The following is a 26,438-nucleotide window of genomic DNA, read 5'->3' on the forward strand; positions in this document are numbered from 1 at the left end:
TTTTATATGTGAATCTAGTTTTTTTTTAATCTTCAAATTGATAATATTTAATTCAGCTTGAAATGTTACTTTATAGTTTTCTTCTGCTTCATGGTTGATTTTTTTGGAGGGGGAAAATTTTCTTTAGCTAAAATGTTTTTATTCATATTTTATCCTTTCTTCTTATAGTAGCTAAGTATGACATTAGTCTGATTTTTTCCCCTCCCACTTCTAGGCATTTTTAAAGAGAGAGTTCCTGTTTCAAGAGTGCCCTCTTCTGTCAGTATAGTGAAGTGCAATTTATTGAATTGATAGTGCTGGGGTGGGGGGAGGAGGAATGGTTGGTTGCTTGCTCTCTCTCTTTTTTTCTGCAAGAGTCTTAGTTTCCCCCTCCCCCCTTTTTTTTTCTTTTACTGTCACACCTCTAAGGGGCAGCACCTCTTCTTTATTTATTTCCTTCTTCTTCTAGAAGCCATAATTCTCTATCATTGCCACCTCTAACCCTACTCACTTTCAAGTACCTTTCCTGTAGCCAGTATTGTGAACTACTAAGTTTCAGACTTGTGTTCATTGTTCTGCATTTAGTGGGGTGTTTTTTTTTTCAGCTTTATTGAGGTATAATAGACTTTAGTGTTGGACTTTTCCTTTCTGGGATGATTCTGTCTATGATTTGTCTATGTCCTTCACTTGCCTCTCCTTTTTCCTCATGGAATTTCTTAAGACTCCCCTTTTTAGCTGTCTATACTCACAAACTTGCAGCAGTAGTAGGTGCTCTGTTGGAATTTGGTGCTTATTTCTCTACTTAACTGTAATTTGAGGTTCATAGTATTATCTAGTACCTTGTAACATTGAAGGCGTGGGTCATGTGTAGATATTTTTTCTTGTTGGTTTTTTTTTTTCCTTGTCAATCTTAGCTTTTGTTTGTGTGTTTCTTGTTTTTGGTTTTAGATGTGAGGAGAGGTTTGGATTTAGGAGGCCATAATTACCTTCCATACTTATTGCTGAATAAACAGTGAAAATACTGGTTTTAAAGGAACTTTTGTCATTTCAACAAATACTTTAAAAATTACTTGGATTAACATATTTGGTGACAATAAGACCACTAACTGTTTTAATCATGTTTTCATTTATTATTTTCAGTGGGAGAAATGCCCCATAGTGGAAGTTTTTAGAAATCTTTTCATACAGCATAGGACATGAACCTCTTGTAGGAGAGGGGGTCCCTATAGAAATATAATTGCTCTTCCTAAAAACACTTATTCTCTGAAAGCCATTTCAATTTTAATGCTGGCATTTTTCTACTATTCCTTATGGTTCAAGAACCCCTGCTCTCATTTTCTTTGCTGGTCATTGGCATATTGCTAAGTATCCAGTAATTTTTTTTAAGCATCAAAAGATATACTCTTAAGCTCTACATTTTTCTCTTGATGGAGATGAGTTCAGTCCAAGGTAAGTCTTTACAGGTGAGAAGAGCCTTGGTTCTGACAAGTGGCTGCTAACAAGAGAATTCTTTCTTTTTTTAAATTTTTTTTTTTAATGGTAGTTTTTTTAAAATTTATGGCTGTGTGGGGTCTTCGTTTCTGTGCGAGGGCTTTCTCTAGTTGTGGCAAGCGGGGGCCACTCTTCATTGCGGTGCGCGGGCCTCTCAGTATCGTGGCCTCTCTTGTTGCGGAGCACAGGCTCCAGACGCGCAGGCTCAGTAATTGTGGCTCATGGGCCCTGTTGCCCCGCGGCATGTGGGATCTTCCCAGACCAGGGCTCCAACCCGTGGCCCCTGCATTAGCAGGCAGATTCTCAACTACTGCGCCACCAGGGAAGCCCGAGTATTGTTTTTCTAATGAGGCAACTGCACACCTTTTGCTTCTTGGAGCTGCTGTTTTGCTGTCTCCACTAGTCTCTTAGGGCTTTCCTTACTCAATTTTCAGTAGGTGTTTTGTTTTTTTTTTCTCCTAAAAGAATCTTTGTAAAAACTGAGAGCAGTGCAAGGCAAGTATTTCTTGAACAAGACACAAAACTGCTAACCATACAAGAAGATAAATTGATAAATTAGACGACATTAAACATACAAACTTCTGTTCATCAAAAGACACCATTAGGAAAGTGAAAAGGCAGTCTATAGAATGGAAGAAGACATTTGCAAAACCTACATCTGACAGATGACTTGCATCCAGAATATATAAATAACTTTTGCAAATTGATAAGAAAAAGAAGATAGCTCACTAGGAAAATGTACAAAAGACCTGAAAAAATACTTCATAAAAGAGGATATCCAAATGGCCCAAAAGCACATGAAGTAGTGTTCAGCTTCATTAGTCATCAAATAAATACAAATTAAAACCACAGTGAGATAACACCACATATACCAGAATGACTGAAGTGGAACAAACAAACCAACCCAGAAAATACCCAATTGTTGGCAAGGATATTGAATACCAGAAATCATATATACCTTGCATAACTGTGTCTATCAAGGTTAAACATATGCCTTCTTATGACCCAGTCTTTCCTTAGTAGGTGTATACCCAACAGAAATGCAAGCATACGAACATTGAAAGACAGGTATTGGGATGTCTATAACAACACCATTTGTAACAGCTACAAACTGGAAATGACCACATTCCCATCAAGATTAGGATGGATAAATGAATTATGGTATAAATTCACACAGTAGAATACTATATATTGCAATGAAAATGAGAAACCTACTACTATTTGCAACAATATGGAATGGAGCTCGTGAACATAAAGCTGTACTTCAATAAAAAGTTAAAACAGGAATAGAAACAAAAAACTAGGCCAAACAACCTAAAAACTGATGCTCAGATGGGAGGTATTCCTGTGGTTTTGTATTAATAATGGGATCCTCCACATTTAGAACAGGTTGGCAAGGACATCCAGAGCTAGTTGGGCCCCCAGCCCACTGAAGGGGCCAGCCTCTGAGCCATGGTTCTAGGACACATGGCAGGGAAAAAACCATGATAGGGTCACAAACTCAAAGCAAGGACAGAGTCTTCTCACCCACAGAAGTTATAGCTTTGAGAATTCCTTTGTTTTTAATCAATTTTTAGTTACTCAGGCAATATAGAAATATAATTTTCTTACAAAGTTAAAACATTACTGGTGATGCGATATCTTGGATTTGCTTTAAAACAATATGGGGTGGGGAGTGGCTGGGGGGCCATAGTTAAAACAAGATTGGTCATGGGCTGATGGTCATTGAGGCTGGGCAGTGGATACCTGGGACCTTGTGGTGGTGTTCTCTCCATTTTTGTATATGCTTAGAATTTTTACTATAAAAAGCAAACACGCAGCACATCATTACTGAAAAGGCTAAAGTCACTATAGATCTCTAAGCTTCAGATACTGGTGTTCATCCCTCTTTTCCCCCATTCCCCACTGCAGTTAACCACTGTTACCAGTTTGGGTTTTGTCTTAGGAGGAAACAGATGGCACATTCTAACTAGGATAATTTGAGGAGTTTTTTAATAGAGAGGCAATACATAAAGTCACGTGAGGGGAAGCCACAAAGCATCATGCAGCACCCCAGGGAAGTCTTTCTCACCTTTAGGCCCAAGAAACCAAACCCGGGGAGAAGAGAGTGGGGCACCTTGAAAGGAGCCGGGACCTTTGGTTGAGGGCTGTGGCCAGTTTTGGAGACTCCATAGATGGAAACTGGGAGAATAAATACTCCAGTCTCATTCTCCTCCATTCCTTTGATCTCGTGCTGGTGCTCAGCATTGGCTGGAAGGCAAGGCCACCCACTGATGGCATTCATTCAGGTCAGTCTCCCAGGACACGGAGCAGGCTGGAGCACAGTGGAGAGGGGATCCGCAGGGGCACATGGAAGATATCTCATTGAGTGTGGGTCTTGCCAGATGTTTTTTGGTGAATTTGCATATATGTTTATGAATCCAGTGGTTTTGTTTTCATTGTTTTTTAATATCCTTGGGGTCATGTCCTGTCCAGGTGTTCTTTCCATGCCAGTACTTCAAGGTCAACCTCATTCTTCTCTGTGGCTGATAGTATTCCACAATGTGGACACAATATAGTGTCTTGCCCTTACCCCTTGACAACAGTTTAAGTTGCTTCCTTCTTGAGAACTTGTCTTAACCCTGGAGACTCTCTTGCCATCCTGGGAACATCTGGGAAGTGGCCATATATAATATGTTGTTTGTTCCCATGGAGTCTCAGGGTTGGTTGAAGGTTTTTTGTGTTGTGGTATATACTTGAACTGTCCAAACAGTTCTGATTTTTGGCAGCTGGGACTGCTGGGGAGAAAGTCAGGTAAGGAGAGTCAGGAGGACTGGATCAGGCATTGGAAGACGGGTTTGAGTTCCAGGTTTGCCACAGCCTTGCTATGTGACCTTGAGCAAGTTGCTTAACCTCTCTGATTCTCAGTTTTACCTCTATAAACTGCAGATGATACTTATACCTGCTCCACTTGCCACCCCCTCCCCCCACCATGGTAGTTGTAAAGGTGTTCGGAGACAAAGGGTGGGAAAGAGCTTGAAGTGGAAGCCGGTGACAGTTCCGTGTCAGGGGACAGGGCTTGTGCCCCCCTCCTCCAAGCTCCTCTCTGCAGTCAAGACAATGGGAGTGTTGCCAAGAGGTGTGCTGTTTCCCTGCACACATCACGCCTGTGTCCTGACCCACAGCCATGGCTCAGTCTACCCCAGACCAAGAATTGTCTCACATTGTGCTTTGTGGTTGTTTATTTCTAAGGGGCTAAGTTGCCGTGGGATTTGTACTTCTTTTTCCTGGAAGACTGAGTGTCTCTTGGTATTGGAGTTTTCTTTCCATGGTTGGAGGACCAGTAGCTGATGCTTCCCTCTTCCTCTGACTTCAGATCAGAGAGGCAGCATGAGCCAGTGTCACCACCCGACAAGGGCAGGATGGCAAGCTAGGGAATGGGTCTCCGTCTCATACTTCTACCAAAGCCTCAAAACTTGCCTTCTGCAGAAAGCTTCTCTCACAATAAACCACAGCTGATGCTCCTTGAGTACTTACTCTCTGCCAGGCACCATGCTAAGTGCTTTCCATATACTATTTCATTTAGTCCTCACAAGAACCCTATGATCACTAGTCTTACTTACATTTTACAGAAGAGGAAACATAGGCTCAAAAAGTTTAAGACACTTGCCCCAGGTCGTGCAGGTGGAAAGAGGCAGAGTTAGAATCCACACCCCGGTCCAGTCTCTCTGACAGCAGGGCCATGTCCTTGGCCACTGGGCTCTATTCCCTCCTGTTTCACCCTGTCATCCCTGAACTCTGTCGTGCGTTTCTTAGGGTTTCTGTGTGATTTGACCCACAATATTTCCGGTCCATGTGTGCCTGACTCCCTAAAAAAATAGTGAATGTGTTTTCTGCTCTTTTTTCCCTCCCAGAGTAACTGGGACAGAGCTGTGTATGTAGTAGGAGCTCAGCGAATGCCAATTTCTTGTGACAGTCCCACTTGGGGTGCTGTTGGCAGGCTCGGCATAGCAAAAAGCTACGTTGGCCCTTTATGGAAGTTATCAGGAAGATGAATAAGGCTTGAAATGCGAGACCCTGGCAGGGCTGACTCAGACCTCACAGAATGGCTTGCCTTGGCCTTTGAAGAGCTGAGAGCTATTTACATCCAACTAACAGACCTTACTGGCTGTGAGCAGTCAAAGCCGCTGTGTAAATACTCTGGCCTAAGGCCACAGAGTGAGTGAGGACAGGAACAGGAAGAGACCCCTCCTCATCCTCATCCCGTCCGTCCAGGAGAAGCCCATGGGGAAGCAATGGCTCTGGTTTGGTGGGAAGCCACTGGCAGCAGACCTGTGTCGGGTAGCAGAATCGTCTTTAGTTGGCAGTGTGGTATGCAGAAGTCTTTCCCGGCACCGGCTTCTTTGCATAAATAAATGGCGGCCAGCTGTTAGTCTTCCTATCAGCGTGAACATCCATCATGGCTTGTTTCAAATATAAGGCTGGGAAGGAGAAGCTCAGACGCCCATGAAAGGCAAACGTTAGGATGATCACCCAGCCCGGTCTGGCACACATCGGCTTCGAGAAACTCACAAACTGGAAACACTGACTGGGGTCTATCCCGGGGGCTGGGCACAGGGTCTCATGTTCTCTCTAGGTGTCCCCCACCCCACCCAGGAGCTGAGTTTTTTTCCAACGGGGGACACACAATGAGACCAGTCTCCTGTTGGGGACCTATTTGGTGGAGCCAACGCAGTGCTGATGGCTGTTTCCATCTTCTGGTTGTCCCTCCCCATCTCCTGCCACCAGCCTTGACTCACAACAGACCTTGAGAATAGGTAGGCTGGAAAGGGAAAAGTCTCCTCCCGTTGGGCCCAGCCCCCAGCCTGCACATAGCGGTCATGGCCCAGTGGCTGTTTGAGGTGCCCTGGTGTGGGGCTAGCTGGTAACAGGGCAGAATGTCACCATCAGTCTATGGCGAGCTCTCCAGTGCCACTCTCTGTCCACCTGCTGCAGGCCCAGAACCCACCGTGGCAGTCTTGTCTGCCCCCAGCCGGGCTGTGTGAAGGAGGCAGGTGCCTGCCCTGCCTGTACCCCTCACCTCCTGCAACCAAGGATGCTGTCTCTCTCCTCATTCATTTTAGATCATTAGTATTGCTTTTTTGTCTTTCTCTCTGGGAACTCATTCATTCACCTACCCATTCTAAAAATATTTATTTTGCATCTACAGTGTGCCAGGCACTGGGAAGACAGGGGTGAGCAAGAGGTGGTCCCGACTTACTGGAACTGACATTTCATTGGAGGGGGAGCATAGTCGGACAAAACACAAGAGACTAAAAAATAACAGCCTGTTGTGAAGAGTGCTATTAAAGAAACAAAGGGTAGGTAGGGTAACAGGAGAGACCTAGTCTAGATGGAGTGGCTTTTCTGAAGAGGTGACTTTTAAGCTGAGGCCTAAAGACTGAGAGGGAATCTGCCAAGTGAAGAATAGGGGGGAGAGCACTCCAGAAGAGAGACTAACATATGCAAAGGGCTTGAGGTCGGGCAGAGCTTGGTTTCCTTGTGGAATTAAAAGACACCAAGGTGTCTGGAGTGTAGAGAGTTGAAGGTGAGCTAAGAACAACTCAGGGTGGCATCACAGGCCCTGTGACAGTCTGGACAGCAGAGGAGCTTAGCGGGCTCTGCTGAGGCAGGGAGGTTTAATGGGGGCAGGGGATGCGGTAGACTGAGAATGTTGCTTTAGGTGCTTTTGGTACAATTGTTACATTTATTGGGAGCCTAGTGCTTGCCAGGCCTTGTGCTGAGTGCTGGGGCAGGTGAAATTTAGTTTGGACCGTCTCCTGGAAGCAAAGAGGACCCCACATGGGTCTTTAATTTGGGGTGACATGGTGAGATGGGAAACAGGGCAGCCACAGGGGTAGTGGCTTCAGTGAGTTCTCTGCAAAACGGTTTCCCAGAAACCAGCCTTCCACTTTCCACCTGCAGCTTGGGGCTCAGGCTCGTTTGGTCTCTCGCTGCGGATGTGTCCAGTGCCCTCCTCACAGTAGGTGCATGCCACACCCAGACTCTGTGGGGTGTGAGCTGAGGAGGCCTGGTCCTTGGGAGGAGGAGGAGGTCTGATCTAAGGCACAGAAAGCACAGAGGTTGCAGCCCGCGTTGCAGATGTAAAGGGGAAACAGCACTTGTTGCCCACCCTCTTTGCAGGCGGAGAAACTGAATCCTGGGGAGAAAGTAAAGTTTCTTGACTAGCTGATAATTGTACTTTCCATTTAATGTTTGCAAAGTACTTAAAGAGATAGGTGCCTTGACTTGCACAGCTCAGATATCTACTGCTAGTGCCGTGAAGGCGCTCGGGTGTTCCTGAGTGCATCCAGCAGCTGTGTCCTGGAGAACCCTCGGCTTGTGTATCCCAGCTCCTTTATTCCTGAGGATAAATGGAGTCACCTCTGGCCACAGAGGCTCCGCACCCTCATGTTTTTGGAAGGGTCCTTCCTATTCTTAGGCTCTTTGCTTTCCTTGCAGGTTTACATAAAGTGTTTATAGCTGTTACCCATACTAGCCTCTGCTTACCACCATGGAAAACACGGGCAGGACTTATTTTGCTTTAGGATTCAGGCTTTAAATGGAAGACACTAGTGTGTGCTGGGAAGGCTGTGGCCTCCAGAGTCATGTTGCGCAGGTTCTAGCTGTTTGATTTTGGAGAATTGACTTAACTTCCCTGAGCCTCGGGTCCAGCAGGGGAGAGGGGAGGGAGTCAGATGGCGATTCCTGCAGTGGTGACTACAGCTTGCTTGCCAGGTGCTTGTCATTAAGCACCTTCCACCCATAGCTCAGTGACGCTCTACCTTGAGTGCATCACAATCACCGGAGGGTTTGTGCAAGCAGGTTGCTGAGTCCCACCTCCAGAGGATCCCATCCAGGAGGACTAAGGTGGACCCGAGAATCTGCATTTCTAACCAGTTCCAGGCTGCTGGTCCCAGGACCACACTTTGAGAATGACTGCATGAGTTCATTTAATTCAGTCATCATGACAATCCCCTCAACTTGGTATTATTGTTATTGTGACTTTGCTGATGACGAAATTAAGGATTAGAGAATGAAATAACTTGCCCAGGGTCACACAGCCATTGGGTGGAGAAGCTGGGATTCACATCCAGGTCTGGGCTACGCAAAGCCATTGTTCTTAGACTCTGCAGGAAGGAGTGTGTGAGTCCCAGCAAGGTGCCTGCCTGTCAGGGATGAGGCCCTCAGTAAATGCTGGCTGCAGTCCCTTTACCCCTTTAGACACAAATGGGTCTTTATCCAAGATGATAGTTGACACCAAATGGTTTTCATTATTGTTTTGTGATACAGCAGAACCAAATTATACTCAGAAAACTTGGATGAGAAAATCCAAACTTGAAAGGATGAGTAGCTGGAGACGTGTTGATTCACCAGACAGTCATAGGCCTCCAGGGCCAACAGGGACTGGGGAATCACCTGGTGTCCCTCACCTTCCCCAGCAAGGGGTTCCCAGCCCCGTGGGAGGGCTTCCGGGGGTGGGGAGCTTACTCCCTCCCCTGACACTGGGACAGGGAGAAAGGGCTTCGTTTTCAGAGGGCGGGGATTGGACTGATGGAGCCAGCCCAGGCCAGCAGAGGGAAGTCACAGCCTCTGTCTTTCTGGGCCTCTTACCCAACTGGGGTAGGGGATACCGTCCCCAGAGGATAAACTGTCTGCACTGTGAGCCCCTCAAGCCTGTGCAGACAGCACGGGCGCGAACACGGAAGACTGAGTCCAGGGAAGCAGTGGGGATCTTAAAGCTGGACTTTATAGGAGGGGAGGGATTCCTGGCAGGCGACCTGGCAGGAGCAAAGGTTCAGGGGGTGGAAATGCAAATGGCACACTCAAGGCTCCTCATCTGGTTCTTCCAACACATCCCCTCCTATCTCCCCAGTGATGTTTCCCCTATGGAAACTTTTTTCTACTCTGGTCAGACAGTGGGCAGCCTTGAATACCAAGCTGAGGCATTTGGGTTGTCTCTGTTGAGATAAGGGAACCAGGGGCTACAGGGTTCTAGAAGGAGGGAGACCTCACGGCCCATCTCAGCCTGAGCTTCAGCTGCCCTGGGGCCATGTTGCCTTTCTTTTTGAATTCTCAGCTCAAACATTTCTGCAGACTTTCCATGTGAATCCTCTGGAAGCTGAATTATCATGGAGACTTCAACCAGGCAGTCCCTTCTTTGCCCCCGACCTTCCTTTTTTTTTTTGCTGGCAAGAAGGAATGAATCTGGGGAGAGCCGTTGTCCTGTTGCAGCTTCCCCAGCCTGGAGCAGGCACTGCTTAAGCTGGTACCTTCATCTCGGTGAGCTCAACCCTAAACTCTCTGGGTCTTAGCTGGATTAAGGGCCTAGATTGTTGCTGAGGAGGAAGGAGGTACCTCTGTAATTGCTATTTAAATCTACCTAACAATAGCCACATGTGGAGCCAGATTTGAGGGTTATTAAATATGAGCACCATTCTCCCCCCAAACATGTCTGTGTTTGCATAGCTGGGCAGCATGGGGAAGGGGGAGGGAGACGGTTGCAGGGTCAAAAGGGGGCTTCAAAGGCCCCGTTTCTGAGAGAGAACGGCCCTTGGTTCAGCCAAGAAGACTAGTGACCAGAGTCCCCCAGCCCCGACCTGGGGAAGCTTCTTTCTGGGGCACTGGAACCCATCACCCACAGAGCTTCTCCGACTGTAAGCTCTGAAGTCCCAGCAGGAGCAGCTGCTTCAGCAAAGCTTGCGGGGGGGCAGTGGGGAGGGACTCACCCCAGGGCACTGCTCCTTCCCTAGAGGGTCTTGTCCCTCTGCAGCAACTACCTGCTGTCTTGGGGTGACACAAAGGGAAGTGTGGGGGTGCTGTGGAAGGGCTGGCCCGTCTGCAGCCATTTGGGGACAGGGGGGCATGTGCGTCTCAGCTTTTCCCTAGTGCCCCTTGCCCACAATATAGGGTGATGGGAAAGAAAAGTGTGTTTTGCAGGTGTGCCATGCCGTTGGCTCCCACTCTTTCCACTTGGGGGTGGAGGGCAAGCGGGGGGCTCAGTTTCCCTGCTCTGCATTGTCAGGCCTGTGAGCAGAGTGAGTCACATGGTCCCATTCGGATCAGCTGCTGTTTTGGAGACATGTGCTGTGCATGTGTGTGTGTATCTTCATGACAGGGAACCGGGTCAGGGAAAGGCCTGGAGTGAGCATGGGGAGGCCTATTGAGGGAGTGTGGTCCCCGGAAGGGTGCAGCTAGGTTCCTGTGCGACCCTCTGGTTTGGGTGCTGTGCTACCACCTGAGGCTATGGGGACTCCCAAGCAAAAGTCCAGCAGCGCCAGGTGGCTCTAGGGCCCCAGAGGCAGGACAGCAGGTGCTGGCCGAGGCAGAGGCCAGTGAACGCTGGTGCACTGGGAGGGTGACCGTTCTGACTGAGCCCCAGGGGTGGGACAGACCTGGCTTCCCTTTGGAGTGTTCCTCTCCTGTCACTCATCACACACGGTGGCTTGTCAACCACGGAGAACAGAATTAAAATCCTGCAAAGACATGTCTTGCCAGGTGACGGATCCTTTGATTTTTGCTTTAAATTATAGGCTTAAGCAACTTTGTCAACTATGTTACTAAAGTTGAATTTCTAGAAAGCAATCTAAAGCGTCATAAAGACAAAGCACAAACAAGGAAATACATTTGTATCATATGATCGATATATGATCATATATCATACAGATATAACATACAAATTCTTACAAATCAGTAGAAACTTCTTTCTTATGAGGTTGGGGAAGTAGGAACCCTTGTATAATGCTGGTGCACGTGGCCAGAGTGTTTCTGAAAGGCCCTTTGTCAAAATGTATTAAATACCTTTAAAATATGCAGAGAGCTTTATCTTTTGTCTCTTTCTACATGGTTCTGTTTCTTACAGATTTTTCTCCCTGTTTTTTTTTTTCTGCTCAAGAACAGCAAATTTTCCTTCTGTGGGTCCAGTAGTATAATATATGTGTTATAACTTTTGTTATATTTATAATGCAGTTTTTATTGAAATGCTGTTACAGATCGTTTCTACCCTGTCCATAGTCCATGTTAGTAATGTTTCTAAGAGCGCTTTTATAAAAGCGGGGATGGGGTTGAGGAGAAGGGAGAAGTATGGGCTTCGGTGATGGTCAAGGGTGCCAATCCCAGCAGTGTACCTTATTTCCTGTGTGGTTTCAGGTGGGTTACCTAACCTCTCTGAGCCTCAGTGTCTGCATCTTTCACATGGGGTCCTGCTCACCAAGGGGCATTGTTGTGAGGATCAAATGAAGGAATAAGGGTAAAGCCCCTGGGCACCGTTTCTGCACGTGGGGAATGCTTGATGAATGGAGTGATCGTTACCAGGTGAACAGGGTTCATGTGACTAGCACTTAATCACTTGGTCCCAGGGAACTACGGTGCTTCCTCAGGTCCAATCCCCTGCATCTTGGCAGGACTGTATTCCAGGCATCCTCAAGAGACTGCAATCCACCCCCATCTCAGAGAGCTCAGGGGAAGGAGAGCCCAGACTCCTGCTTACTACTGCATTCTAGTGTCGCGCCCTCAGAGCCAGGAAGTCCTCCTGAGTGTCTACACTTAATCCCCACGGCCAGATTTGAAGCTTCTTTTTTTCTTGCTGTTCCCTTAGGGAAAAAAGACTGAAATTTTGCTTATGTAAGAAGGTGTCTGACTTCCGTGGCAAGCAGCTCTATCTTGCAATCTCCGTATGAAATCCCCTTGTAGGAAGGTTCAGGAGGAGGAAGTGAGAGGGGCCGTGGAGAGAGAGCTGTAATATCCTGGGACTTGTCCCTGGACAGCCCTTGGAAAGGAACCACATTGCTGTACATGCCCATGTCCTCCCTTGGGACTCGTGTGTTCTCCTGCATGCACCGTATTTCCACGTGGCTGTCTCAAAGGAATATAAGACTCACTCTGACCCTTCTACCGCAGCACACCCACTCCTCCAGGCTCCCTCATCTCAGGGGATGTGTCTGTCCATCCACTCACACAGCTGGACACCTAGGAGGCATCCCTGACAGGTCCCCTCTCTAGCCCCCCGGGGGGATCCAGCCCTACGTCTTGGTAGCTTTATGTCCTGTAGCTCTTGAATCTCTCTTTTTCTGTCCACCCTCGCTGCTGCTACTCTGGTCCATCTGCCTTTGTCTTTCACCTGGACAGCGGCAGCAGCACCCTAGCTGCCCTCCCACTCTTACCTGGCCCTCCTGAGTCCTTTCTCCACTCAGCACCCAGAGCCATCTCTGCAAAACACCCTTGCACTCACCTGCTGAAGCCCTCCAGTGGTGTCCCATTGTCCTTTGTATAAAGACCAAATTCCTTTGGGTGCCCTTGTCTGTTGTCGTGCTGCCCCTTGCTCTCTGCTCCTCATCTACTTTGGCCGCCTCTCCCAGTTCCTCAAACATACCATGTTCCCTCCTACCCCAGGGCCCTGACACACGTTCTTGCCTCTTCCCGGACCACTTTCTGCCCTACCCATGTTTGCCTGGTTAACTGTCACTTATCCCTTAGATGTCAACTTAACAGTTACTTCCAGCAAAGCCTTCCCCGACCCTCAGGCCAGCTCAGGTGCCTTTATTAAAAGCTCTCCTAGACCAGAGTTCCTTTCCTATAGAGTCCCCTAGCTGAGTTTACAGTTAGGCATTCATGAGCATGGCTATTTGGCATCTGTCTTGACATGCCACCACATTATAAGCTCCAGGAGAGCAGGATTCTTGTTGGTTTAGTTCCCTGTTTCATCCTGTGCCTAGCACCATGCCTGGCTCTCGGTAGGGACTCCATCCACCCCTGTGGGATGAGTGTTTATCTCTGAGGTTCAACAAGGGCCAGCGCGTTCCCAGCCTGCCGTTTCGGGATTGTCTTAGAGCCCAGGCCTACTTTCCTTGGCATCCTTTCCGTGGTCGTGCTCCCTTTACTACCCAGATCATTTTTGTGGACAGGTTTGGTGTTTAGACCAGACAGGAGCTGTTCATCAGGTGCTTTACACAGGATTGTTGTCAAGTCCTGACCTATGAGGAGCTTTGTGCTTCTGAATGGCTGGTGTACTCAGAGTCTTTGTGGATGGGATTATACCCAAATGCTAGTAGAAGGGCTCTTGCTGTTTATAAGAACCCTGGGGTGGAAAAAAACCAATCCTTTGGAAAAGCAAATAATTACCAGCTAACTGGTCCCTTTCATGACTGCAGTTTGCTGTATGTACTGAGAGCTTTGTTAGCTACCTACTACAGAAATGAGTGGCGTTAGCTGGCCAAAAGGTCTTTGTTGGAGTAGGGTCCAAGGACCCTGGTGGTAACGGTGTCTTCTCAGTTAGCTGACTCTACCTCCAAGTCTCAGAAGTGATGTCAAAGGTATTCAGTGGTTCCCACAAATAAATTGTTACTGTGTACAAACTCCCCAGTGAGTTGAAGAGCTAATTCTCTTTCTGCATCCGCCCCGGTCTCCCATCTCAGATGCATAACACCCTCTGGCAGCTCCAGTGTCTCAGCATTGGTGGGTAAAAAATGCCAACCTGACAGGCAGGTTGGCCTGGGTTTTGTCCTGGTTTGTCACTGGCTGTCTGTGTAAGCTGCAGCGTCCCTACATCTGTTTGACCTCAGTCTCCCCCTGCCTGATTCATTGCTTACGTGTGTTGTGCTCACTCTAAGAAAATGGGTTAGAGGTGCTTTGAAAAGTCTAACTTTATTCAAATGCAGGGAACTCTGAGGATTGAAATAGACCAGTTGGCAAATCCTAGTTTTCCAGTGTGAAGATGTTTTAATGCTTGATCTTCTATTCTCGTGCATGACCTTCTTGCATGAGTTCATCTACTTCCCCGTGCCTCAGTTTCCCCATCTGTGAAACAAGATGGGTTGATTCTGGTTTGGCAAATAAGAGAACTAAATGCTGTCCCCTCTGTCCTCCCACAGTTAAGGCAGACATCACCAATGAACTCCGAGAACGCAGTCCTTCTGAGCACAGCGCCACAGACAGCCAGCCAGGGCTACTCTATCCAGGCTGACATCGCCAGCGAAGCTGTTTGCCAGTCGTGGAGAGCAAATCCTTACAAATCAACCGCGAGGTGCCTAAGGGAGAATCAAGGCCCAGGGAGGTTGACTTGCCCAAGACTTGAGGGGTAAGTGCATCTGTGAACTTACAGCTGGCTTTGGGATGGTGTTTTGGGTGGTTTCTTATGTTTGGAACATTCTGAACGGGTCCAACTCAGGGCCAAAATGGGTCCTTCGTGTGTTTCAAAGGCATCACATTTTTCTTCAGCCCGCCTCGCAGGAGGCCCTTGACTTTGTCCTCTCTCAGAGCGCTCTGTGTGTGTGTTCCTTTGTCTGGCTGCCTCCCCTCTGGGGTGACCACGGCAGACCCCAACAAGGATTCTGCGAGTCCCCGTGGAAGCAGATCCATGGCCGTGTCCCTCCCTGAGGCCTGGGGCTGAGCACCCTCCCTGGAACAGGTATTTGGGGCCAGGAGCCCCAGGAGGTGCCATCCTCTCTTTAGAAGCGAGTTCCTTTCCCATCTCGTTGCCCAGAGGTGGCCCAGGCAGAGCAGTGAGGACAGAGAGTGATTTTGTGGGGCGGGGAGGGGCCTGGGGAATCTGCGCTGCATCAGGAAGCTTAGGCGAGTGGCTCAGAGCCCTCCCGCCCTCTCTCCCCGCTCTTTCCAGTGTTGGGTCCCGTGCAGGCACGTGGCCCGGGAAGGAAGGGCGTGCCAAATGGGGCCTGAGCTGAATTGAGGCGTGGGGCGGTGAGTGGGCAGTGCGATGTTTGGCATGGGCTCCCGAGGGCAGCAGGCCCGGTTGAGACACCAGCTCTGTATCGTGGCCGGGGCGGGGGACGGGGGGCGGGGGGGGGGGCGGCGGGGACTGGGCTTAGGGGCGGAGGCCCGCTTGCTGGGGCCCCGCCTCCCCATTCAGAACAGGGCGCGTGGAGGTACCACGGGAGAGGCGAAGGTCCTCTCTGTTCTCTGGACCTCTCTCATCCCCTTCTCTAATTTTATTCTTTCCATTTTGCTTAAGAAATTGATGTAATGAAGACGTTATGTGGCCCAGTAGGCCAGACCCCAAATGTGACCTCCAAACCCCAGATCCAGATAACCCTCCCCCACTGCTCAGGCACGTCCCAACGGCCAGGTACCCCTGCTTGTGAATTCTGGGCGTCTCACACAGGCACTTTCCTCCGACCTGGTTACGCCGTTTAACAAATTCATTTGGGGGCGAGCTCGGAGATGAGTTTCGGAGGAGAGAAAGAATTGTCTTTTCTTCTTAACTGTCCCCAGGACGCCTTGAGCAGGCTTGGAGGATTCTCACTAACCTAATCCCTGTCAGAAAAGGAACGATAAAACAATTCAGGCTTTAGAAGCCAAATCCCCTTCCTGCACTCACACTACGTCTCTCTCTCGCGCGTACCATTTTCCCTCCTCTGTGATGAAGCCGAGGTTCGGCTTCTCTGTAAGGGTTTCAGTGGATAAGGATTTCATATTTCACTCTTCCATTTTTCATATTTAAATTTGCTTTACTCTCCGGTTTGACTTTCCACTGACCCTTGAAGAATTGGCGTATTTTAAGGAGGGGGAAGAGATCTCATTATAGGAAATGAGAAAAATGGGGCAGAGTTTTAAAACTTTTAATGACTAAAACACAGTGTTCCAAGTCGGTATTGCACTGGGGTTGAAGTCACCGTTTGGTTACAAGTCTTTAGGTCTAAACGGGGTTGATGACATCTGTTTAATTTTAGATGTCTGGAATACATTCTGAAAATAATGAAATCCAAATGTATGACCAAATTAGAGAACAATTTTATCTGCGACAAAGAAGTTTTTAAAACAAGAGCAAACATTTCGACCAAACAAAACTTTAAAAGACCTATCAAACCTTTGGTCATCTTGCCTCGACTTTTCCCAGTGGGTCTCCATGGTTGAGAGAACTTTGTGTGTGAACCGGACGTTATTATGTAATTTTATACCCATTTTCCGGTCCTTTCTCTGGGCGTGCGTTCTGCTCTGTGCTGTCAGCCATGGAGAGACCATATTTAGGGAAGAGAAGACCCTTTACAGCAAAGCTTCATTGATGAGGCAAAGGGCACTTGTCGCAAATACTTGGGAGGCCACTTGTCAGCTGTTATGGAATAAGCTGAATAGCTTGGGCAGGGCCCCAGGGAAAAACTACAAAGTGCAAAGGCCTTGCTGATGGGGCAGGGGGCTACCCCAGGCATCGGGAGAGAGAAGGAATATTTCTGACTCTCACATGCCTGGTGTGACCGGGGCAAGTCCCCGACCCTTTCTGGGCCTGGCTTTTGCCATCTGTATGAGGAGCTCAGGGATTCTGGGAGGCTTGTCGGGGTTGGCCTCTCTCCAGGAAGATTGTGTTGTGGTGAGGGTCCCCTATGTCTGGGAGGCACACTGAACAGTTCCTCCCACCCTCCCTAAAAGCCCAGCATCTAGTATGATGTGGAGATTCTATCGGTGTGGGTCTCTGTATTGTCCTCATCCCCGGGAGTCCTATGAGGGTGGTGCTGGCTGACCAACATTCTATGTCCACTCCGTGCTGCCAGGGGATCCAACGTCTTGCCATCTCCTCCATCCTTGGCGAGGCTTTCAGTTAAAGACAAGAAGTGAATTACGGTCAGAGTTTTGCCTGATATCTTAAAACATTTGGTTACTTGGCAAGGTCATGCTGCCCTTCCTGGGTGTTTGCACCTTCCAAATATTTGTAGACTCTTACCTCCATGCCTTGTCCCACCCCTCCAATGTCAGCTCAGGTCTCTCCCTGAGAACCAGCCCCTTCTCTGTTGAGTTCCCCCCAGTCCCCTTGCCCAAGGCCATTCGGCCAGGTCAGCTTCCTGAACCATGGCACCATGTACCATTGTCTGTGCATTTCCCACATGGGTTAGGCTTGTCTGCTGGACATCTCAGAGATGGAAGAAGGTTTCCCAAGGGCTTGCCCTTGATCAGTGACCACAGGCATACCTGGAAATGGGGGTTATCTGCCTGTGCTGCCCAGGCTAAAGTGCCTGGGGTAAAGCTTGGGCTTGGTGAGGCTTCCGAGCTAGACTGGCCTCTGCGGAAATGAACAGGTTGAGGTGCTGGCTGCTGTGGATAGGTGATAGACGGATAGATAACGCTGAGGTGAGCCCAGGCCCGCCCAGAACTCTGGGGTCTGTACATTTTGTCCATTGGCCACTTCCTTGCACTGTCTGGCCCATTCTCAGGACTTTGTTTTGCGGCTGATGCCCCAACTAGTTGGGAGGAGTCATTAGCTGTGCTCTTGGCGGAGGTGGAGGATGATCTGATGGTGGTGATGTTTGGCAGGTATATTTGGGTACATTGGTGGGGATTCCAGAGGCTCCATTGTCCAGGAACATGGACTCTGTTACCTCAGAGACAGTGGGCTGAGGTCAACAAGATGAGAGGCATAGGAGCGGGGGACAGAGTGACACCTCCAACAGCAGGTAGTTGGTGAGGAGCTGTGGGTCTCTAGGGACCCGGAGTGGGAGTTTTGTTTAGGTGTGGGAGGTGGTGGGTGGAGACCACGGAGCACTGGCGTGGGAGGCGACGTGGCCCCCACCTCTGATGCTCCATGTGACCTTGGGCCAGCCAGAAACCTTGCTGGGCCTCGGTTCAGAATCTGTGAGATGTGAAGGCTGGTACCAACCTGATAGGCTTATGGCGAAGCCCACATCATAAAATGGAATTGAAAACAATTGTAAAGATGGCACTTTGTGGAGTCTAGGCAAGAATGAGGAATTTGAATTTTTGTTGTTACTAATAGAGATACAAAAGGAGTATTGATGATAATAAGTCCATCCCTATTTTTTTTTTTTTTAAGCCACTCAGGACAGAGGGGTTGAAAGAACAAGGAAACAGGAGTCAGACTATTGGATTTCCAGATTTCTTGTCCCTCACTCTCTGTGTGGCCCTGGGGCCGAGTTCTACATGTCTTTGGGTATTAGTGTCCCTATGTGCATAGAGGGGCCGGTAGTCCACACTCTCTTTTCCTCCCTGGGCTGCTTAGAGGCTGGGGGGTGGGCGGGGTGCTGGTGATGTGAGCAAGTGCTTTTGTGGCCTGGAAACACCATGGGAGTGGGTTGGGCTGGTGTTGATGGCGTAGGTTGCTGGGAAGGGCATTCAGGCCAAGACGTCTTGGTGCAACTCCGAGGACCAGCGCATACCCTATGGATTAGCCTGAGCTGGACGATTCCCTGTGGCCCAGGTAATGAGGCTGCAGAGCTCGGTCCCTACATTTTTGTCTGGCAGTGAGGGGCTGAATGGACCATAAGTTTGTCAGTGTGACTATCATTAGAACTCAGACTTTGTGGGTGTTAAGCATGGCTTAATGTTTTAACTATGGCACAATAAATTTGCAGCATCAGGGCTGTGTCTAGCTACTTGGTAGACTGAAGGCATAAAGAGGCATAGTCACATTCTGCCAGATACATATCAGAAGGGAACTCTGGGCACCAGCCTTGGTGCTGGGGTTTTACAACTTTTTAAGTTTTTAATAGCTTTCATTTTAATAGAGCAGTTTTAGGTTCACAGCAAAATTGAGGGGGAGGTAAAGAGAGTTTCCATTTACTCCCCCACCAGAGTGGCACATTTGTTATCATTGATTAACCTACGTTGACACATCATGATCACCCAGAGTCTGTAGTTTATGTCGGGGTCCACTCTTATTGCTGTACATTGTATGGGTTTGGATAAATGTTGAATGATATGTATCTACCATTATAGTATCAGACAGAGTTGTTTCACTGCCTTAAAGATCCTCTGTGCTCCACCTGTTCATCCCTCCCTTCCCCCACCCCCTGGCAACCACTGATCTTTTCACTGTCTTCAGAGAGGTGAAGAGACCTGCTCAGGTCCCTTGGCCATAAGTGGGGAGCCAGGATTTGAGCCCTGGCTGTCTTCCTGCAGAGCTGGTGCTCCAGAGCACAGGGCTGCCTCCTCGGCATTTCGTCCTCAGGCCAGGGCAGGCGTGGCCCAGGGCAGCCTGGGCAGTGGGGAGGTGGGAGTGGTGGCTGAGGCTCAGGGGGGTAAAGACAGCCACTGTGATTCCCACTCCCCTTCACCCCCACCCCTAAGCTCTGATGTAATCAGGACACTGACCTTCAACATGTGGACAGTGGGCCTTGTGGGAAAGGCCAGGGTCTTGGGGGAGGTTGGGTGGGTGATAGGAGGAGGGCTGAAGAGATGGGAGGACACAGTCACTCATGTCATGGTGACTGAGCATCAAGGCTGAGCCAGGTGCTGTGCTGGATGCTGGGGGCACAGCAGAAAGCATGACAGATGAGGTCCCTGCCTCCTGGGGCTCCCACTCTGGTGAGAGACATGGATAGCACACATATATTAATGAACAAGGAAATTGTCGGGGGTGGCAAGTATACCGTAAAGCACTAAAAATGGGTGATGTGATGGACAACTCTTTTAAACTGGGTGGTCAGGGACAGCTTCCCCATGGAGGTGACAGTTTGGCTGAGATCTGCATGACAAGGGATCAGCTGTGAGAAAATCAGGGGGAAGCATTACAGGCAGATGAAACTGCAAGTGCAAAGGCCCTGGGGTTGAACAAGACTGGTGTGTTGAAGATGCAGAATGGACAATACAGCTGGGTGTAGGAATCCAGAAGGGAGTGCTAAAGGATGATACGGGTGAGATAGAGCTCAGATCCTATGCGGCTGTATGGGGCAATGTCTAGGAGTTTGGGTATAATTCCAAGTACAGTGGGAAGCTGGAGTGGTGGTGGTGGTGATGACTTGATTGGATTTGTGTTTTAAAAAGATCCCTTTGACCACGGAATGGACAGTGGATTGTAGGGAGCAGAGGTGAAGACGGGAGGTCAGTTAGGCTAGTGCAGGAGTCCAGGTGCAAAATGGTGACGGCGTAGGCTTGCGGGGCACGGTGGGGATGGAGAGACGTGGGTGGCTCCAGGTATGTGCTGGGGGTATAGTCAAGAGGATTTTCTGATGAATTGGCACTCCTTCCACAGAGCTGCTCAAGCCGAGAGTTACGCCTAACTTCCCTCTTTGCCTCAGCCCGACAGCCGTTTGCTGAGGTGGGGGAGGAGCAGAGGAAGGCAGGTCTGGGGGAGTGGGAATCAGGAGTGCAGTTTGGGACCTGTTAAGTTTGAGAGGCCTCTTAGACATACAAGTGATGACATCGAGTTTGCCGTCAGGCGTGTGGCGCTGAGAGGAGGGGCGGGGCTGGACATAGAGATTTTTGCATCATGGGTGTGGAATTTAGCGCCACAGGACTGGATGAGCTGGTGGGTGGAGAGAGAGAAGAGAAGAGGGCTCAGAGGCTAGGGACAGGGCAGTCGTAGATGCGGGAGGCACCAGCCAGAGCGGTGGGGAAGGTACAGCCAGACGGGTGGGAGGGAAAGTCTGCTGAGGGTGGCCTTTGACCACCCGAGCTGTTGGTGACCTGGTGAGAGCCAGTCCACCGGGGAGCTGTGGGAGGAGACAGATCTATCCGATTCCCCCACAGCTCTCGAGGTGTTTTGCCAAAATGGGCAGCAGTGAAGCGGGGTGGCACCTTGAGAGGGATGTGGGGGTCAAGGCAGGGTTTCCTGAGACATAGGAAAAAATAGAGCACATTTGTATGCTGATGTGAATGATGCAGGAGGAAGCGGAAGTTTAATGATCCCCAGAGAGGGGCAGTCGGCAGGAGCAATGTCTTTGGGAGTGTTCAGGAGGTGGGACTTGGTGTTGAAGGCAGGAGCTGGCCTTGAATAGGAGCAGGGATGCTTTCTTCATGCCCGGTCGCTGGAGGGAAGGCAGGGAGGGTAGATTTGGTGGAAGGATCCCTATGGTTCTGTGACCCGTAGATGTCTGTCCCCAGACCAGACATCTCTTCCGATGCTTCTGCCTTATCTGAATCCTAAGGTCTCCAGCCACGTGCCTCTGAGCATACTTGTCCTTTCTTACCTTTGTGCCCCATTTTATCCACTTCCACTGTCTTCTGTGCTTCAGCCCATTCTTCCCCAGCCTACCTCTTAGCCCCTTCCTCCAGGGAGTCTTCCCAGATTACCTCAGCTGCTGGGGCCCTGATGATCCAGAACCTAGACAGACTCCTGGTTACTAGGCCTCCAGGACCAGTGGGAGGGATGCTGCCTTGTCACATCTCTTGTGCCATTGTCCTTAAGTCCTCTGTGGCTAGGGAGCATGCCGTTACTTTGTGGAGTGAGAGAGGAGAACTTGAGGGCTTGGGTCCTGAGGTCTCACTGACCTGGGTTCAAGTCAGAGGTCCTTACTGGTTCTGTGACCTTTGGCAGCTTTTTTTTTAGCCTCTCTGAGCCTTGGTTTCCTCATCTGTAAAATAAGGTTAATAACAGGACGTATCTCACTGGCATTTGGTGAGGGTTAAATGAGATAATGCACATAAAACCGTGCCTGGCATGTTACCGGCACTCAATTAATATCATCATGATCATCGTCATTAATATATTATTTTTTCCCTGCCATTTCTTCAGTGGGACCTTAGGGAAGTCACCTGACCTTTCCATGCTTCAGTTTCCTTATCTGAAAACCAGGGATCATTGAGGCACCCTCCTGAGAGGGCTGCTGGGTTTAATGAGGTGAAGTGTGCCAAGAGTTGAATACAAGAGTTGGCACGTAGTAGGTGTTTAAGAAGAGGGACTTGCTGCTGGTGATGATGCTGGCAATGATCACTGCGCCTTCCTGTTTCCCGGGACTGTGCAGCTGGTTGCCTGGGTGTGGGGGGGGGGGGTCCCTCCAGCTCTGCCAGGCATTGGCACAGGTGCCCCGCACCTCACCCTGCTCCTCTCAGGCTCAGCTCCTCACGTCTTCCTTCTTACACTTTCCCACGAACCCATTAATCTCTGGCTGTAAGGTTACAAGGCTTTGAAAATGGATTTTTAAAACTATACTCTTCTGTCCCTTTACACTTCATTTTAAATCCCCCTAGTGCCTTAATGAAGCCCAGGCTATTTTGGGCCTCTAGGAGAAGTGAGGCTGACAGTGCCTTTTAAATTTATATAAAAACATAGGAACGCACATGGACCCAAATATATATCTGTATAATTAAGAATAAAAATCCTAATCCCCTAAGCGGACTGTGCTAGTGAGCGTCAGGTTTAATAGGGGATTAGGAGGAGGAATTAAAGTTGCCCAGGGGGTACACGGAGAGACTTCAAACACCTTTCAGAAAACAAATTAACGTGGTATTCAGAAATCATTTTCCGAGGGCGGCAGAGGGTTTCCTCGGGCTTCCCTGCTTTCTTTTGAAATGTATTTTTAACACTTGTATAAATAGTTCGCGCCTGTGGCACGGGGCTTCCTGTGTTCCTTTCATTTGCTGGTGTCTCTGGAAGAATTTGGCTCATTATCTGGGCATTTGGATCTTTCTGGCAGGCGGCTATTGCTGCTGGGCCCGGCCTGGGGCAACTCTTTTCTCTTTCCTGTTGCCTGGTGGGGTGGAACCCACTGGTGTGTGCCTCGGCCTGTTTCCACATCTACCCACTCAAGCCTGGCTTCTGGGAGGTGCCCTCAATTCCTAGAGAACGGGACTCCTCTGGCAGAGGGCAGTGGCCTGGAGGTTGCAGGCTGGACATACCTCAGGCTCATCTGAGAAGTTGGCAACATTGGCCTTCAGCGCCCAGGCTCCTCTGGCCCCTTTGTTTATTTCCCGTTCCCCTCTCCTCACGTGCATCTGCAGTGGAATGCCTGGCCTCTGCAGGTACAGAGTTTCCCATCACTGGAGGTATTCAAGCTGTGTCCGGGCCTAGGTTATGAGGGGATCTGTGCCCACCTGTGGAGTGGACCTGAATGGGCATTAAAGTTCCTCGTAAACCTGAGATTCTGTGATTTATGCTTTACGAGTGGAGTCTGAGCTGGGCCATGCTGAACCTTTACAGTCACAAGGATCCCTGTGATAGAAGAGGCAACACTTGGCTCCAAACAGTCACCATCAGTGACCGCTGTTCTGCTGTCCTTGCTTGGGGCAAAGGATAGGGCTTCTTGTTCTCTCCAAAGGTTCCAGGCTTATGCGCAATCATAGGGCTACCTCTACAGATTTGATCCTGCAGGGACTCGGGACAAATTTTGTCTATCTGGGGACCCTTTTAAAGCTCCCTTTCTTCCTGTGTAAAATGGGGGTAATAAATAATAATAGATCCAACTTATTAAGCTCTTATTATGTGCCTGAAGCACTTGGTTGCTTATAACCACTCAGGAGGCAGTACTATTATCGCTCCCACTTTGCAGAGGAGGAAACCAAGGCCCACGGAGTTGAACTCACTCACCCAAGGCCACAGCTAGTAAGTGATGAGTAATAACATCTGATAACCATCTGCTGGGGATCTGCTGAGCTCTTCACGGAGAAGTGGAGGTGACCCCTCGACCTACCCTGAGTTCTGCCAGGAAACCAGGAGGGCACAACCCAGCTTGGCTCTTGACCCTCCTGGGAAGGCTCAGTGAGAGGAGCGCCTCACAACTTGGTCAGTGCCCTGTCCAAGGCTGGCAGGGCACAAGTGGTGAGTGTGGCATTGCCTTTCCCACAGAGAGAAGAGCTGGCCAACCAGTGGCATCCAGCCTGGGTGGTGGGTGTGCCGTCTTCTAGAAGTTTTCCTCACCTTTACAATTGGGCTGGCAGCTGGAGGTGAGCCCCGAGACTGATTCACCCTGAGTTCACATGAGGCCACTTGCCCACTGCGTACCTCTCCTTCCTGCCACTGTTGGGCAGGTGCCTGTGAGGAAGAAGGAGGGAACTTCCTTATCCGGAGGAAGGGGGTCATAGAAAGGGAGGGAGCGCTTATTTCCCTGATCTGTGGGTAAGGACACAGAGAGGACCTGGCAGCTTCCGCGCTCACGTAATACTGCTTCTCACTGGACCTGTGCGTAAACCTCCCCGATGCCCCCAGGCTGCCTGCCCTGCTCTCAAAGGGGGCTTTGGTCTTATGTCACAGAGCCATGGTCACCAGCAGTGGGCTGCTGGTAGGGAACAGGGGCATTCAGCTGAGCTCACTGGTCTGGCTGCACCAAGGAGGTTGAACCTTGAAGCACGGGAGAATTTCTATTGGCAGAGCGGGGGGTGAGGGTGGTTTTGAGCAAAAACCCCTGGACCATGAGTGGTGCGAGCTTGCAGCACACATGCTCTTGTTTCTTGCTTGTCACTGTGCTGCTACCTGCCTTTTCTTGGTCAGGGGACAGAGGAGGGCAAACGACTTGCCCAAGGTCATACAACTGGATCTGAAGTTAGGACAGAAGCATGCCCTTGAGCTCTCCCCTTGAGCAGCTGGGGGAAAGCGTGACCTATGGAAGGACCTGGTGGGTTTGGTGAACAGCTGGAGGGAGAGGGTGGAAGAGAGGAGGTGGCAGAACATGAGGCTGGGGGTTGATGGTGGTGATGGAGAATGCCCAGAATGTCAAAGGCCTCGTTTAGTAGTTTGCTCATAAGCATTTAACAACCAGCTCTCCAGGAAGAAGAAGAAGAAGAAGAAAAGCCCTGATTTGAAGTGTTTGCCCATTTCCATGGTCTAAGTATTTCCACCATGGCCCACTTCAAGTTACCCCTGTGATGGCACTAAGTTCTTGTGAGCCAGCGTGAGCTGTCTTCAGCATTCTCACGGCTCATCTCTGTGGCTCTGGTGTTTGGGGTTTATTCGGGAGAGAGAGATCATAGGACGAGAGGTGACCTCTCGGGGTTGGCTCATGTTGGGAAAAGAGGCTGGAGAACATGGTCAATTAGGAAGCCACTGCTGACCCTTGCAGGCTGGAGGGGGCAGGGCTTGGGTCAGGCAGGGGTGGGTGGGGTCCTTGAAAAGGAAGGGCCAGATGCCATCATATTCAGTGAAGCAAATGTCTTTCCCTCTGTTGGAAACCGCATGGGTCTCTTGCTCTAAAAATTCATGTCTCAGTGGGAAGCTTCTGGAGGCAGTGAGACCTCAATGCTCCCATCTCCGCGTTCCCCTCCCAGGTCAGGCTGGGCCTTGAGCAGTTTCACATGGGAGTGCTTGGCTTCCTTTTGTGCGTTCACTTTGTACAGCAACGACATATATTCCCCCAAGAAATGACCTGGGAATTTTCATTTGGGAAAAAGAAGATTTCCTTGGAAATAAACGCAGTTGGGGAGTTCAGGGCAGAAGGGCACATCAGAGTTTTGCTCAGCTGTGACAGAGGCCTGCTGAGCTGCTGGGATATCTTTGGGACTGGGGAGAGTTCAGAGAGGGCCTCTTGCCCTGACCCCATGTGGGCAAGGGGACCAAGGCCAGAGGAGTGTGGCCGGACAGACTGAGAGCAAGGCTGGTGCAGAACCAGCCCCCAGAGCTTCCCGAGGGGAGATGGTTTGGGCTGAACTTTGAAGTGTGGGCAGGATCTGGAAGCATCAGGATCTCTAGGTGGGAGGCTGAGGGTGTCTACGTGGCCCTCGTTTGCTCAGAGCTGTTCCCAGCCTCTGTTTGCTCAGAGCTGTTCTCCTCCTTAGGCAGGAGGCTGGAGGGCTGGAGGAAGGGAGAGAAGAGGGCACTCCTTCCCGTCTCTCTCCCGCAGCAGCCGCCTCCCCCATGGGTCCAGCTCTCACTCATTGGCTTGTCTCCCCATGGTCTTGGCTCCCTCAGCCGGAGAAGGCCCTTATGTGAATGTAGCTTCTACTGGATGGTCTGGCTTCTGGGCTCTCGAAGCATCTCCTCTAGCTTTTCCTCCAGTCCTAGGGTGGATGTTGACCTCCTCTTGCTAAGGCTGATGTCCTCTCTGCATCGCCTGTCTTTCCCCTGCTTGTCTTTGCAGCTTCTCCAACTGTGTAAACGCATCACTGTGATGCCCTCCTGGGCATGAGCTCTGGGCTCTGTTTTCCCGACCGGATCCTGACTGATCCAGCCTGCCTCTTGGAGTGGGAAGGGGTGAGGGGCAGGAGAGGCATCCTGGGAGTGGGGGGCTGGGGTCTTGAGCCAGACCTGATGCCTCTGTGCCCCTGGACCCCAGACCCCTGAGGCTTTGGTGACTTCTGAAGCTGACTCCTGCCCTCCCAGCAGGGCTGTCTTTAGAGGCCAG

The 26,438-nt window shown here is 49.8% G+C and overlaps 1 protein-coding gene across 2 annotated transcripts in view; it reads left to right on the forward strand.

Moving 5' to 3' along the window:
• Positions 1-26,438, forward strand: part of LOC309623968 (uncharacterized protein) — a 243,418-nt gene that overhangs the window by 60,079 nt on the left and 156,901 nt on the right. For both annotated transcript variants that reach the window (XR_014241724.1, XM_082381422.1), the window contains exon 2: positions 14,358-14,563. Coding sequence is in view for 1 of the 2 variants with exons in the window: in XM_082381422.1 (XP_082237548.1) it covers positions 14,358-14,563 (206 nt within the window). In the remaining variant the exon portion in view is untranslated. The remainder of the gene's footprint in view (positions 1-14,357; positions 14,564-26,438) is intronic.

Source organism: Balaenoptera borealis, assembly GCF_965194805.1.
Source record: "Balaenoptera borealis genome assembly, chromosome: 2".
NCBI lineage: Eukaryota > Metazoa > Chordata > Mammalia > Artiodactyla > Balaenopteridae > Balaenoptera > Balaenoptera borealis.